The sequence below is a fragment of the Zootermopsis nevadensis genome, unplaced genomic scaffold (assembly GCF_977971745.1).
Source record: "Zootermopsis nevadensis isolate Lab colony 2312 unplaced genomic scaffold, Znev_1.0 Znev_ptg000012l, whole genome shotgun sequence".
Taxonomy (NCBI): domain Eukaryota; kingdom Metazoa; phylum Arthropoda; class Insecta; order Blattodea; family Termopsidae; genus Zootermopsis; species Zootermopsis nevadensis.
The window spans coordinates 12,106,156-12,126,104 of NW_028259144.1; the positions used below are offsets into that span (position 1 = coordinate 12,106,156).

Consider the following 19,949-nt stretch of genomic DNA (forward strand, 5'->3'; position numbering starts at 1 on the left):
GTCATATTGTGATGATTATAATTGTTTAATTTTAACCGTCTAATCACAATAAAATATTTTATTAAATATTAAAATATTATTATTACAATTAACATTTAATATTTAAAATATATTAAAATATATTAAATGTTAATTGTAATAATAATATTTTAATATTTAATAAAATATATTAAATATTAAATGTTAATTGTAATAATAATATTTTAATATTTCATAAAATATTTCATTGTGATTAGACGGTTAAAATTAAACAATTATGTCCATGTAAATAAAACCATGCTTTAACAAAAGAACATTATGGATGCCTGTTGTGCTTGAAACTGTGATCCTGGAAAATTTATAGTGTAATTTTCTCCAATGCTTTCTAATGGAACCACATTTTACGTAAGATTCATATGGAGAAGCATTCTGTTTGACAGTGTATTGAACCATATCCACACACACATAAGAGGTGCGATCGGAAAGTTTCTAGACTGCGCCTATAAAAACCCGTACACTTATCTCAGGTATTAAATTCATCCATCACCCTCGAAGTAGTTCCCCTGGGAGTGAACACAACGATCCCAGCGCCGCTGCCAAGCCTGGAAGCATCCCTGGAAATCTTTCTTTGTCAGCCTGTCAAGCACCATCTGCGATTCTGCCTGAATCTCTTCTATCGTCTCAAATCTCCTTCCCTTTAGCTGAATTTTCATCTTTGGGAAGAGGAAGAAGTCACACGGCGAATAAGGAGGGTGCGGGATGACGGCCATGGTGTTTGAGGCCAAAAACTGCCGAACTTTGAGGGCGGTGTGCGCTGGCGCGTTGTCATGATGCGTCGCATGTGGAGTTCTTCCTTTAGAATCAGCTGACAGGTCCTATAGCCTATCCCAACAATGTCGCACAAGTCGTTGATGGTACGACGTCGATCTTCGTGAATGGCCTGCCGAATCTTCGTAACATTTTCGGGCGTTGTGCTTGAAGATGGTCGTCCAGAACGCTCGTCATCATCGACAGAGGTTCGGCCATTTTTAAAACGTGAATGCCACACAAAAGTTTGTGCACGACCCATTGCAGATTCCCCAAATGCTTGCTTTAGCATTTCATAGGTTTCCGTAGCCGTTTTGGCGAGTCTTTGGCAAAATTTGATTTGTTCATGAAAATCCGCCATTCCGAAATCGCAGGAGGGTCGGTGTAATGCACTACCAAAACGCCCATAACTAAGAAACAAATGCTAATTCGATGATGCCGGCTGGCACACTGATTCACTATGAATGTAGGCCGCACCCCCTAGCGGCAGAAGCTCGTACTACATCCGGTTCGCCCGCTATTGACAGTCTTAAAACTTTCCGATCGCACCTCGTACATGACAGTGACCAGTACTTAACATGATGTTAGATACAGTCACACTGTTTTGTGAATAATTTTAGCAGCAGTTACTGTTGGCACTTGGCAGTAAGTCTTGCAGTTCTCACTTAGAGTCAGGAAGTGACTGTTATAGTCATTGTCATCAGTCAACATATAACACACTGTATTTGACTGTCTCATGTCTTATCTCAGAACTATTTGGCAGATTTGTGTGAAGTTTGGTATTAGGTGTTGCACTAAAGTCAAGTAAACTTGATTTTAGTTCATCTTTGGCAGATATAAACCCTAAATAAAGTTTGATTTCCTCAGAAATGGTTCATTGTGCATTGAATGAGTCCATAGAAGGGTAGTTCTCATTGAGACTAGTAACTATTTTTTTGAAGCATCTTCTTCAACATGGTGATTACTTATAATGAATTACAAGGATAATAATTCCTGACTCTTACATGGTTTTAAAACTTTTATTCACTTTGTCTAAAGAACATATGAAATTAAGAAAAAAACGACTCTAGGAAATTAATTCTGCCATGTGGTATAGATTGTTTTATCTTTACCCAAAAAGTAACTTAAGTGATAGTGTATAATTGATTTCATATACCATTTTTAAGTTTCTTGCCTAAAGGTCAGAACAGGTATCAATACTATGTGAGAACAAAGACCATTTGTGTCTGAGGGAGATAAATGAACATATGAGTGGAGGAAATTGCATGATGAGAGCTTCATAATTCATATTATTCGTCTAGTTTAGAAGGGTGAAACATGGTTTTTAACTTTAAAGGAAGAAGTCAATTGCGAGTGTTTGAAAACAAAGACCTCATGTTCTGTAGTATTCAGTTAGCCATAGCAAGGAAGTTATGATGGGCTAGTCATGTAGCTCACTTGGGGGATACAAGAAGTGCATGTGGAATTTTTCTGTGAAAATTACAAGACTATGGAGCAGATTAATTGCAGTTTAGAGATGTAGATTATGAAGTCAAGATTTGTGTCTTGTGATGGCATGATCATGAATCCTTCAGTTCCCTTGTGGGATAATGAGATAGTTATCAGGCCTACCTGACTTCACTGCAAATTTCATAAGCATTTATCATTATATTGTCTCTTACTGACAGTATTAATCTTAACAAATGCTGTTAACCATATTCCAGGATGAGCTCAGTGCTTTAAGTAAGGATGAAGTGGAGGAGCCTGTGCCCCATCATGTAGCTGAAGGCTTATCAGTTGGCCCTGGTAACATGGAACTTTCCTTAGTGGCCATGCTTGAAGAGAGACTCAAAATGTACCAGGAAGCTGAAGGCAGTGCAAAGGCTGCTGGTGAGACTTCCAGGGCAAGAAGGTAATATAAGCAAAATGTGGTTTGTTCTTCATTGTTTCTGCAATTGTAGACTTTCATGATCCCACTGTGGGAACAGACATTGCGTTGTAGTAGCATGATATTGATGAAGCAAGTTTCTCTCTTGCAGAGATTAACCCTTGTCTTTTTCCTTTCAAGGTAAAGCTGAAGTAGTACATTTGAAATAGGTCACATCACTTGCCCACACACCTCTTTCAGTTTATTATTCAAAATCATTCTGACATCTCACATTGTTGTATACAAACACAGAACATTAACTATATAGGATTATCAGCATAAATACATAAGTTAACCACTGGACTGTCATTAGGCAGCTAAACCCTATTCACATGAACTCAGCCTTTTATTTGATGTTATGTAGTCTGAACTAAGGACAGCACAGTAAATGAGCCATAAATAAAACAAATAAGCCAGTTTGTACATAAAATCCATTTTCCATCTAAACTTTGGCCTCCTATGCAGTTTCTCATTGCAAGGTTCACACATAATTTTTTTAAAGATGTACAAATACCCAGATTTTTAAATGTAAGTTTCTCTTAAATGTGTATTGTGATTTTCACATAGGATTTGAGGGTTTTATGGTGGTGAGTCTGAAGATGGCTGTCTTCTGGGTTGTTGTGCCATGTAGTCTTGTAGAAGGTTACTGACGTTTCAGAGGTCCTGGTGGGAGCAATAAACTCTCAAAAACATTGGCAAACTTCTACTAGACTACACAGCGCAACAAACCAGAAGACAGCCATCTCCTGTGATTTTTATTTTGAGGTTTTCCACTTGTTCCTATTGTTGTTGTGCACCATTTCCCCACACATGTATGCATGTACATACATTCATTTATTATGACCCTCAGGAAAGATCCTCTGGTCCATTAGATAGGAAGCTGAGTCGGCCCCAAATTTGGTCTGAAAGAAGTGGCAAAGAAACAAATTCCTACTCTCCAGATCTTGGACTTGACATTCATTATTGTTTGCATTTCATTCAGATTCATGAATGTACCCATTTAAATTCTTAAATGAAAAAATAAGTTATAGAAGGAGTTTTATACATAATTTCCTTCAGTTATTGCCAATTTCTTCTATCAGAAAATTTTTAGATACGAGGTGCGATCGAAAGGTTTCCAGACTGCGCGTATAAAAACCCGTACACTTATCTCAGGTATTAAATTCATCCATCACCCTCGAAGTAGTTCACCTGGGAGTGAACACAACGATCCCAGCGCCGCTGCCAAGCCTGGAAGCATCCCTGGAAATCTTTCTTTGTCAGCCTGTCAAGCACCATCTGCAATTCTGCCTGAATCTCTTCTATCGTCTCAAATCTCCTTCCCTTTAGCTGAATTTTCATCTTTGGGAAGAGGAAGAAGTCACACGGAGCTTAGAAAGGAAGTTGGGGTCGGTTCTTGCAAGATCTTTGAGCTCCTGTCAAACGAGAAGTCGATTCTGCTTCTGGTCCTCAGACAGGATGCGTCGCATGTGGAGTTCTTCCTTTAGAATCAGCTGACAGGTCCCATAGCCTATCCCAACAATGTCGCACAAGTCGTTGATGGTACGACGTCGATCTTCGTGAATGGCCTGCCGAATCTTCGTAACATTTTCGGGCGTTGTGCTCGAAGATGGTCGTCCAGAACGCTCGTCATCATCGACAGAGGTTCGGCCAATTTTAGAACGTGAATGCCACACAAAAGTTTGTGCATGACCCATTGCAGATTCCCCAAATGCTTGCTTTAGCATTTCATAGGTTTCCGTATCCGTTTTGGCGAGTCTTTGGCAAAATTTGATGCACACGCCATTCCGAAATCACAGGAAGGTCGGTGTAATGCACTACCAAAACGCCCATAACTAAGAAACAAATTCTAATTCGATGATGCCGGCTGGCACACTGATTCACTATGAATGTAGGCCCAACCCCTTAGTGGCAGAAGCTCGTACTACATCCGGTTCACCCTCTATTGACACAGTCTTGAAACTTTCCGATCGCATCTCGTATACCATATGTACCAGTTGTATACCATATGAATGTTTGTAATTTTGAACATATAAGAAATAATTTACACATATTTTGAATGTATGTTTATATTGCTTGCACATACCAAATATAACATACCTGGCTGCAATGAGTCTTTTATTGCTGCTGTCAGATGAAAGGTAAATTTAAAATTTTCACTGCCATAATATTATTTTGCAGTCTACAAAAATGAACTGAACAACTATTACATATTTTTCAAATATGATAAAAGAATTTAAAAACCCTACATTACATTGTGTTATCTGTCTCAGAAACTCTCGTAACTGCCGTGCTGTCATTGTTGATGGTAGGGAATTAAAAAGTATGATTGTTAGTTGCTTCTGTAGTGAGACATTGCTCTTTTGTTTGGCTGTGTATATAAAATAAGGAAAGATAATAAAAGTTACTAACATTTAACTTCATGATTTGTATTGCTTTGATTCTCATTACTTCCAGACTTCTCATGACTGACAAAATCTTTTCAACCAGCTAACCACATTATTTTGAAACAGACTATTTGCTAAATTTTATTACTTTTAGTTGCCATTAACACTTTTGGCAAAATGTTTGGACATTATCAATCATCAGTTGTTTATCATAACATTCCAGGGACTGGATCTGTCCCCATCATCAGGTAATATAAGGGGGACAAAAGGGTTCTTACTGTTTGGGGTCCCTTAGAAGGAGCTAGTCTTCATCTCTGGACACCTACTGCTACCCTTTGTAGGTATGTTGTGCTAGCTTGGATTTTTGCATCCACTCCTGCTTGAGATTTTGGCAGCTTCTTTATTTTATGCTTTACTAATCTTCTAAAATTTTTATTTAGGTTTTAGGTGTTGATGTTTCTCACAGATGAAATGTAACACAAGGAGTGTATATACCCGGCATGGACACCAGTAGGTGTTCAGGGATGGAGATTAGTTCCTTCTGAGGGACCTCACAGAGTGGGAACCCTTTTGCCCCCCTATTTTACCTGATGATGGAGGCAGGTCCAGAACTCAAAATGCCATTTCATGAGAAACAACATATAATGGATAATGCCCAAAATTTTAGCCAAAACTATTACAATATACCATTCTTAATGTCCTTTAGAATGCCAGTAATACTTCATGTTGTATATGCATGATGAAGTGCTTGTGAAGCTAATTACTGCTTTGGCTACACAGTGAAAGGACCACAGTCTTTATATACAGGCATACCTTGGAGATATTGTGGGTTCGGTTCCAGACCACCGCAATAAAGTGAGTCATATGATTTTTTTGGTTTCCCAGTGCATATAAAAGTTATGTTTACACTATACTGCAGCCTATTAGTGTGCAATAGCATTATGTCTAAAAAAAACAATGCGAGATCATTGCGGGAATTACCGAAATGTGACACAGAGACACGAAGTGAGCACATGCTGTTGGAAAAATGGCGCCGATAGACTTGCTCGATGCAGGGTTGCCCCAAACCTTCAATTTGTAAAAAACGCAATATCTGCGAAGCACAATAAAGTGAAGTGCAATAAAACGAGGTATGCCTATACATTAGGATTATGAAATCAAACTCTACTCAAACCATATGTATTTGCTTTTTTTATATTACTCCGAGGGAGTACAGACATTGTGGATTGATCGCTTATCACTTGAGTCCTGTTGCAAGTGTACATAGGATTTAGAAAATATCTGTAATTACAGGCTATTGAGTTAGTGAAGAAGAGTGCAGAAGACTTGAAATTTTCTATTTATTCTTAAACGTTAATACATCATGCTGATTTTAAAGTCAGATGATTGGAAGTTTCATAATGTGACATTAAGAGATAATATTAACATTAAAATGTATATTAAGCATGAAATAATTTAAGAAATAAATATTTGTACTTTAGTAGCACGTTGTATTAGAATATGTATGAGTGAGGAAAATTGTAGAAGTGTGTTATGATTTCTTCATGATACGAGGTGCGATCGGAAAGTTTCTAGACTGCGCCTATAAAAACCCGTACACTTATCTCAGATATTAAATTCATCCATCATCCTCGAAGTAGTTCCCCTGGGAGTGAACACAACGATCCCAGCGCCGCTGCCAAGCCTGGAAGCATCCCTGGAAATCTTTCTTTGTCAGCCTGTCAAGCACCATCTGCGATTCTGCCTGAATCTCTTCTATCGTCTCAAATCTCCTTCTCTTTAGCTGAATTTTCATCTTTGGGAAGAGGAAGAAGTCACACGGAGCTAAATCCGGCGATCCGGCAAGATCTTTGAGCTCCTGTCAAACGAGAAGTTGATTCTGCTTCTGGTCCTCAGACAGGAGCCTTGGCACAAACTTGGCTGCGATGCGTTGCATGTGGAGTTCTTCCTTTAGAATCAGCTGACAGGTCCCATAGCCTATCCCAACAATGTTGCACAAGTCGTTGATGGTACGACGTCGATCTTCGTGAGTGGCCTGCCGAATCTTCATAACATTTTCGGGCGTTGTACTCGAAGATGGTCGTCCAGAACGCTCGTCATCTTCGACAGAGGTTCGGCCATTTTTAAAATGTGAATGCCACACAAAAGTTTGTGTACGACCCATTGCGGACTCCCCAAATGCTTGCTTTAGCATTTCATAGGTTTCCGTAGCCGTTTTGGCGAGTCTTTGGCAAAATTTGATTTGTTCATGAAAATCCGCCATTCCGAAATCGCAGGAGGGTCGGTGTAATGCACTACCAAAACGCCCATAACTAAGAAACAAATTCTAATTCGATGATGCCGGCTGACACACTGATTCACTATGAATGTAGGCCGCACCCCCTAGCGGCAGAAGCTCGTACTACATCCGGTTCGCCCTCTATTGACACAGTCTTGAAACTTTCTGATCGCACCTCGTAATCTAGCTTTGTCACTATTATTCTAATAAAAATTATTTGTCTGAAACCATATTGGTAATTTTTGTCATTGTATGTATTCTATTCTGTCTCCCTTCATCTCTTTTTCTCTGGTGAGATAGTAAGCATTATACTGTATTTCAGGTTTGGTCGTGGTATCAAGACACTCAATGACCTTCTAAAACAAGCCCTTTCAGGAAAAGCAGTCAGTGAGGAAGAGATACCTCCTCCTGTGGTGACTGTTGCAGGGAAGAAATCTGTTGAACCCGATCTTCCTTCTTCAGCACGATCACCTCCTTCAAAAGAACTTCCTGTACCATCACGCCCAGCACCACCACCTCCAGTTTCAGTCCAGCCACCTCCTGTACCACCCCATCCTCCATTAGGAGTTCCTTTGCCTGGCATTGTTGCAGATGACATAAACAACAGTACATCCCAGTCTCCTGTAGAATTGACAGGGGAAGGTAGTAAGACACTGAACATGCTGAAGGAACGGCAAAGCCAGTACAAGCAAGCTGCATTACAGGCCAAGAGGGCAGGCAACAATACATTAGCCATCCAGTATGTCCGTACAGTCAAGGTATTGTTAATTAATGTGAAAGGAAGGCATCCTAGTAGAAAGTGTTACAGAATGTAAAAAAGGCTAATAAATAATGAAAAATAGTCAACATGCAAGTTGTACTGAAGAAGTCAACTTGGTAAGTGGCTTGGTTGCTTTGCACTGATAAAGAGGTTGCTATGAAATCTGTTTCTTTTTTGTACATGTATAGTAACAAAGTAAACTCATAAATATGTTTAATGCAGGGAATATTTTACTGTTCTCTCTCAGTTTTCACACATTGTAAACCAAAATAATGTTTGTTTGAATGCACACTGTGAACCAGTTCCTTAATGTTACTTATGTTAAATCTAGCTTACCACTGATATTCTAAAAAAAGAAGTATTTCATTATCTGATGACACATATTAATTTTTATCTGTGTACGTTCTGTTTCATCTGTCTTCAGCTCTTTTTTTGGTAGGGCGTTATACACAGTGAATAACCAATTTATATTGTATTTGTTTCTGTTGAATATCTTGTATTGACTTGTATGAAGCAGCCTCTGAGGTTCTCATATGGCTATCTTCTGGTTTGTAGTGCTGTGTAGTCTGGTAGAAACATACTGGTGTTTCAGAGATCCCTGCTGCCTCCATCATCAGGGCATTGAGTGAGGCCATCATTGTCTTAGTGATGACAGCAGTAAGTACCTCTGAAATGTCAGTAAACTTCTACCAGACTACATGCTGCTACAACACAGAAGACAACCATCTTTGAACCCATTCTTGGTCAGAATAATATGCTCCTCTGGACAGTTGATGAGTTCCACATTTGTGCACCACAGCAATTTGATCCTGTAATAGCAGCACTGCAGGAAGGCCAGCCAGTGGATTTGAGTGCAATGCCACTGCCTCCACCAGACTTTGTGGTACCTGCATCAGCATTAAGTGGGCAGAAAGAAGAAGGTGAAAGGCAGTGTACATCTGAGGAGGTCCCAGCACTGGTAAATGACCAGGTGGTGCCACCCACTGAGCTAACAGAAACAGCACCATTGGTTGAGTCAGAAGTGGATATTTATTCTGCCCCACCAGCACCAACTACAGTGATGGAAGCATTGGAACAACGTCTCCTCAAGTATCGCAGTGTTGAACAGGCTGCTCGTGATGATGGAAATACCAGCAAAGCCCGCCGCATGGGTCGTATTGTGAAGCAGTATGAGAATGCCATCAAGTTACATAATGCAGGCAGACCAATTCCAGTGGATGAACTACCCAACCCCCCAGGTATATTACAGGCACACTTTGATACCATAACAGAACTGTTCAAGTATTTCACATTGGATGTAGTCTCTTGTCATTCTAATCTATTGTTTCGACACTCACTGCTGTCTTGGTCTAAGATTCAGGTACAGTAATGAGGTTTATCTTCAAGGGTTGACCAGGTGTAAGAAATCACAAGTTATGAAATAAGGTATTACAGAAAATCTGAAAGTTAGTTAAAATTTGATTAATATAAACTTGGAGAAGAGGTACCATTGACGACTATTCGTATTCTGATAGGATCCTGATTTATTGATGATAAACTGCAATATTGCTGATTCTATTTAATTACAAAAATGGTCTATTGACATAGTTAAAATTAGTAAGTGATGAGCTTGGTAGTCAGATTTGAAGCAGTTACATATCTGGCTTGCATATAATTTCATCTGTATGCAGGTGACAAAAATATTTTAACTGTGTCTACTTGAAAAACAAGATTTATTATTATAAAATCTTATAAAAATACGTTGCATATATATGTGTTTGGTGTTGCCATATTATTATTCGGGACATGTAGCGCGCATGGATGGGACAAGAGGTGTGCACCGGATATTGGTTGGGAAGCCTGAGGGGAAGAGACCGCTGGGGAGACCTAGATGTAGATGGGAGGATAATGTCAGGCGGGATCTATGGGAGATAGGAGTTGAAGGAGACTGGATTTTGTTGGCCCAGGACAGGGTCCATTGGAGGACTTTGGTTAATTCGGTAATGAACCTTCGGGTTCGGTAAGCCATCTAGTTAGTTACTTAGTTGCCATATTATTGGCTGTAAAGAAGGAACCTAAAGAGGTCTTGTATTCATGTCTTTTTGAATGTTTGCAAGTCTAGAGATTTGCATTGACAAGTCTGGTGCTTGGTCTCAGAATAATACTGAAAAATCCACATTTTGGTCCTGGTTTGAACTATGATATGATCAGAATAAATTGCCTTCCTCCTCAGTTCTGTATCATCAGTCAACATTTTCATAACCATGTGCACACAAACTGTCAACATGTTGAAGGTTCCAACTAAAATTTATTATATAATTTTGTTTGACACTTTAAAATATTTTGTTATTAATTGGACTCTAATTGTGATTCTCCCCCAGCATTAACTTTTTTTTTTACATTATCTTCCCTGCATCTCATAAAGCATTCAAAAGTTTTTGTTCTTGACTAAGCACAATTTGTATGATTATACAGACTTTTGAAATATGACATGGAATTGAAGATAATTTTTGTTTGAAAACTGGCTGCCAGAATATGACGGACAAACAAGATCAACCTTCAATAAAAATTGTATATATTCAGTAACAATGTCTTGTGTTTCTAAAATGCTGCGATAGGCTTCTTAAATTATTAGAGATTCATTTGTAATTAAATTATTCACTTTAAGGGGTGTATTTACTTACAAACATCCCTCTGAATTTTGCAGAAATTTTGGAATATTTAAAATAGTTCTCTCCAAGAATCTGTTCTTTATTTGATGTCCCAAAAATGTCAAAATCACATAGAAATATCTGAAGATGCCTCAAAAATGCCTCTATTTATGTATTATTATTCATGTATTTAGGAATTACAAAATTTTAAGAGAAAGATTAGTGGTGCAGTTTTTATTAATTATGTATTTGTATCATCTGGACCTGGAGATTTTTTATTCTTAAAACTTTGCAATGTTGACAACAGTTCATCTAGGGTAAGGGAATTGTATTAGGGTCATTTTCTGCTAATATCAGTGTTATTTCTTGTTCACTTGTCCATAAGTCTTGATAGTACTATTAACTTTGGTGTAAAGTTATTTAGACGTATCTTTTTATCTCTTTGCAATGATAGACTGAATTTTATGTAACTATTCTCTGCACTTTAAAGCATTAAATGACAATTTAATCTGGCCTCAAGTTTGCACAAGGAAATTTCAATTCCGTATCCTAAAGGTTAACAAAAGCTACTCCACAGCAGAACACACTATAAGCAAAACTACTGTCTCCTTCGCTTTGGTAATCAGTAAGTTAAATGTTTTTCATGGGTTCCAAAGCTTTCATTAATACTGCTTAGCTCAAAAGAATTCAAGTTGTGAAACTAGTGGGTGATGCCACTTACAGTGGAACTCCTTTTCTACACTTTTCTGGGCATTGATGAAAAGTGTAAATTGCAGGAAATGCATAAATAATAAACTTGGTACTGTCCTTTACCTTAACCCTTTACTGGAATTCTCTAGAAATAATGTAGGCAAATTACTAAGCAATGTATGGACATTTCTGTGACATAGTTTCCAGAAACTAAAAATATTCATATGAAAATCTTCAAAAAATATTCTGGTATCTTCCACACTGATTTGTATTTTCTTTCAATGACAAGGCAGTTCTTTACTTTATACACAAAGTTGATAATGAAAATCCATATTACTTCACCCAGGAAAAATAAATCCCCATGCATGTCAACATCTCATGGCCTGTTGATTTTTTTTGTGTTGTCAATGTTCATTATCAGATTTGCAAATTCAAATAAAACAACTGCAGTGCATGCAGCAGACTCTGTTAACAGATTAAATAATAACAACAGCCAACTTGAAAGCAATCATTTCAAAAGTTAAGTTGATACCTGGCAAAAATGACTTCACTTATTTGAGTAGCCAGTGGTTTGAAAGAAAAGTTGACCAGTCTCACCCCCCCCCCCCCCCCCAAGGGAAAAAAGAGGTAAACTCAAATAAAATTATGTAATTGGTGGGAAGAAACACATTGATGTGGTAGGAAAATTAATGGACTGAATAAAATTAGTAATTTATGGGACAATATACATTCTAGTAACATAAATATGTTTTACTGTATTAAAACTACATTTTAAACATGCTGCATTTCCATTTGTAGCAAAATATGTGAGAAATTACTTTTCTGGGACCTTTTCAATTGTGAACTATAATTAAAAATTATTTGTTCATAACCTTAAGTCTTTATGTGTTTAGATATTACCTTAAATAGCAGCAATGAACTTTCATTTCTTTATACAAATGTTAAATTCAACATTATCTAGTTTTTGAGATTTGTTTGATGTACACAGTGTATTGAGAGTTGGCTCTGCTCTTGTAATTAAGAAATTGGTTATCATTATACTGACAGATTTGTCATTACTTTTATATTTATGATGTTAGTGGTGAAAGTTGGAATCAAACTGAGGACCTTTTGGATTCTGGGTTAATACACTAATAATTAGACTGCTGGGCTGATGACAGCCATTACTTGAAAATGGAATAGTCAATTCCCAAAATATTTATTCTTCTTCTTCTTTCTTACACCGTCTCCTTTACAGAAGGTTGGCGACATATTATGAACAGGATCCTTCCATCCTTCCAAAATATTTGGTTTATCTAAATTCCTCAGACAGTGGACAGTGTCTAACATAACATTCATGATTCAGTCATTATAACAAACCTTCAGAGAATCATTTCACTGTTGTATCCATGCTATTCTATTGTTCAGGTTTTGGCCCCATCCCATTGGGAGGTGGTGGAACTGCACCCACAACCACTAGTCCAAGTGAAGATCGTGCACCATCTCCTGTCCCTACTGTACTGACTCCAGCTGCTGCTGCTGCATCATCTCCAATCCTTAGACCAAAGGAAGATCAATCTGGCACTGCTCCTACAACATCTGGTCCAGAGACACCACTAAAAATAAATGGTGAGAATGCTTAACATTTTTATATTTGAGAATTTATCTTAAATTTCGTAAAAGTTGCTGTCATCTTCGCAAAGGATTGAGTTTCCAAATGGGGAAAATGACATTTTTATTCGGTCATTACCATTTGCTTTGTGATGGATGGTTTCCTGTCATTTTAATAATTACTTATTTAAACTTTGTTTAACCCTTGCGGTCCTATGTTGGACTGAATCCGACATTTAAAAATCCGAGTTCCGGTCCGATGTCGGACTGAGTCCGCCACGTATTTTACAAATTTTTTATGTGATCTGTTGTCAAACTGAGGCTTGTAAACAGTGTTAGCATATCATTCAAGCCTTCTTCTTTGCACTAGTTCTATCCTAGTTTTCCTGGTAAGACTTTGTGTGACTTATAATAGTGAAAGGAGGCAGGAGAGAAAAGTCATTTTATTCTGACAGGTGTCCAAGGAAGCCAGGATTCCACACAAAATATTTTACCATATACGAGGTGCGATCGGAAAGTTTCAAGACTGCGCCTATAAAAACCCGTACACTTATCTCAGGTATTAAATTCATCCATCACCCTCGAAGTAGTTCCCCAGGGAGTGAACACAACGATCCCAGCGCCGCTGCCAAGCCTGGAAGCATCCCTGGAAATCTTTCTTTGTCAGCCTGTCAAGCCCTATCTGCGATTCTGCCTGAATCTCTTCTATCGTCTCAAATCTCCTTCCCTTTAGCTGAATTTTCATCTTTGGGGAGAGGAAGAAGTCACACGCAGCTAAATCCGGCGAATAAGGAGGGTGCGGGATGACGGCCATGGTGTTTGAGGCCAAAAACTGCCGAACTTTGAGGGCGGTGTGCACTGGCGCGTTGTCATTATGCAGCAGCCAGTTGTGGTTGCGCCACTTTGCCGGCCGCTTCCGTCTCACATCCCAACAACAATGTCGCACAAGTCGTTGATGGTACGACGTCGATCTTCGTGAATGGCCTGCCGAATCTTCGTAACATTTTCGGGCGTTGTGCTCGAAGATGATCGTCCAGAACGCTCGTCATCATCGACAGAGGTTCGGCCATTTTTAAAACGTGAATGCCACACAAACGTTTGTGCACGACCCATTGCGGACTCCCCAAATGCTTGCTTTAGCATTTCATAGGTTTCCGTAGCCGTTTTGGCGAGTCTTTGGCAAAATTTGATTTGTTCATGAAAATCCGCCATTCCGAAATCGCAGGAGGGTCGGTGTAATGCACTACCAAAACGCCCGTAACTAAGAAACAAATTCTAATTCGATGATGCTGGCTGGCACACTGATTCACTATGAATGTAGGCCGCACCCCTTAGCGGCAGAAGCTCGTACTACATCCGGTTCGCCCTCTATTGACACAGTCTTGAAACTTTCCGATCGCACCTCGTACCATATAGTGAAGGAATACCATTGGTTGTGTATCTGTCATATTTGCTTAGAATATAAGTATTTTATAGCTGATAAAGTTAGAGACAAATATCCCATCTTCCTACTAGGATATTCTATTTTCTAAATTATTTTTGATGCATTGAGCAATCCACCAGTGACATGCATATTCATTCGTCTTCTTATCAAGCATTCTTTATGTGTGGTGACTTCATCCTTTACACTTCGCGTTCTGTTTCACTTTTATGGTGTTGAACTTGGTAATAAATCCAATGCTTATACATCATTTATCTGCATGCAATAAGAGATGTTTAGTCACCAAAGTCATATCTCCCGCCTTGGTCTTGCTTTATTCTCTACCGAACGACAGCAAGCAGAAAGGCACCACTTATTACGCATCTCACTATTGACAGTGGTACAGTCCATGAAAAATATTTCAGATGGTCAGTATTCAAACAAAAGGAACTATGATCCTCTCAGAACATATTTCGCCATATTTAGCAAAGTTTCGTCTGTTTTATGCAAGTTATAAAATAAAATCAAACCAGTTCATAATAGTAGTTTAATTTATACAGCTTAGTGGTAATTAAATAGATCAACTGAGAGCTGTAGTGGTATTTAAAGGAGACCACAAAGGGTTAAGAAAGAAATTTATAAGGTTGTGAATTGCTGTGCTGTATGTAATATTTGTTATGTTTTAAAAGCAACCAGTTGAAACGTAAGTTTATAAGATGTATTTCTGAAATTTAGTTATGCATGTTTACAGGCGATCTGTATTAACTGCATAAAGCTGGATTATTTAATTATTTATCCCACTATTGATATGGGAGAAGAATTTCTAAGTATTTAAGTTTTACCCAAACAAGAACAAAAATTACATGAAAATTCAATTTTATTAACTATCAGGTACATTGTATACAATACACATAAGCATGTACAGTATATATGCTGTGTCTAATGTTTACTAAAATTGAATTCTTAATATTTTATGCAGGAGAATTGTCTTCTTAAAGAAAACAGAAGAACAAAAATTAACATTCTTGTTTAACATTCTTTGCACTCTTTTTCTTCTGAGTTTCACTAATTTCTGTAATGGTTTACCTTTGTCCATTATAATTGTCCCTGAAAAATTAGTGTCAGTGATGCAAGCACTCACACCACCACTGTTACTAATGTATAAGTTACATAAATTTACCAAATGATCCATTGGAAATGAATGGGAACTGATGCCATTAGAAAAGAAGTGTAGGCATGAAACTGCCTGACTTAGAACCTCCAGTGTCAGGTATTAAGATATTTTGATATGGATATCACTGTCACTGTTCTGACTTGTATGTATGTATTTGACAAGGGAAACACTCGGCAGTGAATAATATTAAGAAATTCAGGTGATGAAAGACAGGTAGTTGTTACTGGGGATGCCATTTGATAGAAATTTCATCGTTGATATTGTGTACCTTCATAATGAATTGTTAATAAAACAGATTACACATGAGAAATCAAGTTATGTAAAATAGGGTTCATATCAATAATAGTGTCTTCCATTTTGTGTTACTCTGATCTAGAAAGTGATAAAATAAATTAAAATTGTAACAGAAAGATTAAATTGTCATATATATTTGAATTGATAATGGAAAGAAAATTTAAATATCTAATACAGAAGTGTCTACATTTATTTATTTTCCTCCAACAGAGAAGCTCTCCAGTTACAAGAGGCCTATACAATGCATACAAAACACGAATGCTCTACAAACATGGAAAAATAAAATGAATTACAATCTTCTTAATATGATACATGTAAAATAATGTTAAAGAAGGAAAAATTACAAAATTACAAAAATTAATAATTGCCTGAAACATCATTTATCCAGTGTACAAGTTTTCGGACATAAAAAAGTAACTTTAAATATTGAACAAGTGGCAGATTTAAATCAAGTTCTGGATATGTCACTGCAACAGTGTTATATGCATTATACATATATTATAAGCAGTGGCATGCTCTGTGCTGTTTTTTTGGATAATATAAGAGATGAGATGTCAGGTATATAGGTTGCTTTAACTGGTAGTAACATCTAATTCAAGAAATGCGCTATTGTCTAAAACACCAATTACAGTTTTATAAAGAAATGCCTGTTCACTGATTTCATGCTTACTAGCCATAGCTACATTATTAGATTCTTGCAATAATTAGATATATGATACTTTATTTTCATAGGCAGATATATGATATTTCTTCTGATAGATATAGTTGATTCTAAACATAATTAGAAGAGCATATATATATAAAATTTAGATGTTCTGAGTGTCTTGTTACAGAGCCCAACCTCTTATATGTGTCATTAACTGTTCCTTCTGTGGTATATGTGTTATTGTTGTTGTTGTAATTATCACTTTTATTTTATTACTGTTAATTAATATTCCTGTGTTTTACTTCACATGGGCAATTTTGTTTTAAAACCCTCCCTCATGTGAAGGAAAGGAAGTATATAATGTTTTGTCTGTGGAGGGCTTTGGTTAATTTGATGATGAACCTTTGGGTTTCGTAAGCCATCTAATTAGTTAGTTAATATTCTTGTAATACATTGTTTCTATCAGATAATGCTTACTCAGGTATTAATCATTTTCCACATACTCTTTTTCTGTAGTGCGCAAAACTCCACAATCCCGTCAAGAAAAGCAATTGGCATTCCTTCTGGCTCGCCAAAAGGAATTCAAAGAAGCAGCATTACAAGCTAAACGTAAAGGAGAAGTGAATCAAGCTAAGGAATATTTAAGGCTTGCGAAAGGTTTTGATCCACTAATTGAGGCTTCAAATTGCGGCTTGCCAGTAGACATGGATACAGTGAGTATTATTAAAAATTTGATGATGTAACTAAATTATTTTTATTGGATTATGTTATTTAGTCTTCATTCCATTTATTGACATGAAATTCAGCACAAATCTGCATAATTTACTTAAAACAATAAATACTTGTGCTTATGATTTTGTGTTTGCAGGTGCATGAGATTTTTCAGTGGTATATAATGTGAATAGTTTGTGAGAGATTGTGAAGTGTATTACAGACTGATTGTTTGGTCTTATAACCATACTTTCCTATATAGTATGCCATGGGAGGGACACTTTTAAAATAGATGTCCTATGTACCAGATTGGTTACAGTTACAAGATGTTAGGTTTTTGCTACATTGTATTTTACTTTCATTGTTCCATGCATGATGGCAGAGTTGTTGAATTTCCCTCATATACTCTTTAAGCACCGCCACGGTGGTCTAGCGGTCAGAACGCTGGCCTTGTAATCATGGGGTCCCGGGTTCGATTGCCGATGGTGCCCGGATTTATAACTTGTGTTGGGCAAGGCCGTGGTCTACGCATCACAGAGTTTTCCTCTGGGTCTTCCCTGGTTTCTTCATGGCATCCTAACAATTACTCCATGCAAACAGAAGAAGGCAACGGCAAACCACTTCTGGATCATTTACGTAGAAAATATATGAACAGGTCCCTATCATTAGGATCCTGTTCATAATGTCACTAGGGGTTGACTCCGACTTGATGATACAAAAAACTCTTTAAGCTGATCAGAATGTCTGATTGCATGATGTATTGTGATTGCTTAGTGCTATAACACCACCTTCAGGGCAGGATGCATAAGTTATATCAGTTATCAAAGTCATAGCTTGAAGAAAGGACTATCTCCATGATATTCTTTCTCTACACTGTTCTTATTATTCAGGAACAAGTTGAAAGTGAAATGAAATCTTTATATGACTGAATTGCTCATAATTTATGATTTCATGATTATTCTTTATATGTCATAATGGGAATATAAGTTCTACTTTATAATGCAATCTTAAATGTCCATAGTATCTCTTAGTGCAGTGAAGTCTCTTATTAGGGTAGCAGATAAGAGTACAAACAAATGGTGAACTTGCCCATACCTAGATCAGCTTTTGTTCCTCTTAAAAACGTAACTTGATTGTTTATTGTTTTTATTCTCTAATACACAAAAAATGTTTTATACAGAAGTTGTGTGTTTGATTTATAGTGTTGCATTGTGGCTTAATTATGTAACATCTCAGTTTTGCATAGTCATCTTTTCACGTTTAAAGTAATGTGAAATTTCTATACATACCAGATGAGTTACTAACAGCTTCTTAAGAAGAACTCTGTTCCATGGAGTCAGTCATGTTATAGTCACGTGCAAAGATTTTAATGAAACTTTGGTGTTTGATATGCTGTGGTAGGTGTAAAATTATAATGTCCTGGAAGCCTCGAGGATCTTAACCGTATAGTACAACATACAAAGTGTGGCAGTTAAATTCTCAGAATCCCCACATGTATGTTGCATTGAGTAGTGAGTGAGCAGTAACTAAGTGGTGACATGTTATGACATGTATGTGGTTATGTCTTGTGTGGTGGTGAAGCAAGTAAGTCAGTAATAGTGAAGCAGTGGCATAGTTGTACAAGCCTGTGTTGTCCCAGGAGTTAAATGAGTGATAGGTTATTGGAGTAATGCATTGTGCAAAGTCAGGAAAAAATGTGAGTGAAACTCTGCAGGTGTTAACAGAAGCTTATAGTGCTGATGCTATGAAAAATTCTAGTGTCTGTGAGTGGCATAAAAGGTTTAAAGTGGATTGGAAACACATGAAAGATGCTGAAAGAATTGGACATTCGGAAATTCAACAGACAGATGAACATGTGGAAAGAGTGCAGAAATTGGTTTATTCTGACAAATGATTAAGTGTTATTTGGAAATAATGGCAAGGTTGAGGCTGTTTGTTGGAGAAGACCTGAACTTTGTTCTGATTATTGGATCTTGCATCATAACATTGCTCTTGCTTGTGACCCACTTGCTGTCTGGGACTGTTTTGCCAAACAGTTGATATTGAAATTGAACCATCCACCTTATTCACAAGATTTGGCCCTGTGTGACTTTTGGCTATTCCCAAAACTGAAGACTGCTTTGAAGGGCCAGTTTTTCAGACATTGCAGACATGCAATGACTTTCTAGAAGAGGAGTTCCACAGATGTTTTGAGCACTGGAAACACCAACTCACTAAGTGTGCTGTGCCAGTCCAGGTAAGTGGTTCGATCCCCGAACGGGCTAAACCTTGAGATGAAGTGTAAACCAGGCTTTGGCATGTTAAACTGGTTTATATATAAAAGAACGAAGGTGTAATTAGATGGTTATGGGAACGCCTTACTTCATCTAAATTTGATTGTGTATTAAAAATTTGTCCTTATTAAGCATATTAAGTTGCAAGAAAGTGTTCACACACTTGGGTGTTTCCCTCTTCGACATTCGGTCTGGTGGGAACCGGGCGTAACCCAAAAAGCCAGGCGTAATGCAGTGTATAAAAAGAGCGAGTGTGGTTGCGGAAGCTCAATCTCTCAATCTCTTGGCACTCTCAAGTTTTGATTCTTCCACCGAGAAGACACGTTTCTATCAAACGCAACAGCTGAATCATCGAGCCGTCTACTAGAAGTGTAATTACGAATATATTCGTCGCTTTGTATCTT

General features: G+C 37.5%; 1 protein-coding gene across 3 annotated transcripts in view; it reads left to right on the top strand.

Annotated features, from left to right (window-relative positions):
* Positions 1–19,949, top strand: part of l(2)gd1 (lethal (2) giant discs 1) — a 54,398-nt gene that overhangs the window by 12,430 nt on the left and 22,019 nt on the right. For all 3 annotated transcript variants that reach the window (XM_022067113.2, XM_022067114.2, XM_087347909.1), the window contains 5 exons: positions 2,490–2,677; positions 7,680–8,115; positions 8,917–9,355; positions 12,845–13,045; positions 17,078–17,274. In XM_022067113.2, the coding sequence (XP_021922805.1) occupies positions 2,490–2,677; positions 7,680–8,115; positions 8,917–9,355; positions 12,845–13,045; positions 17,078–17,274 (1,461 nt within the window). The remainder of the gene's footprint in view (positions 1–2,489; positions 2,678–7,679; positions 8,116–8,916; positions 9,356–12,844; positions 13,046–17,077; positions 17,275–19,949) is intronic.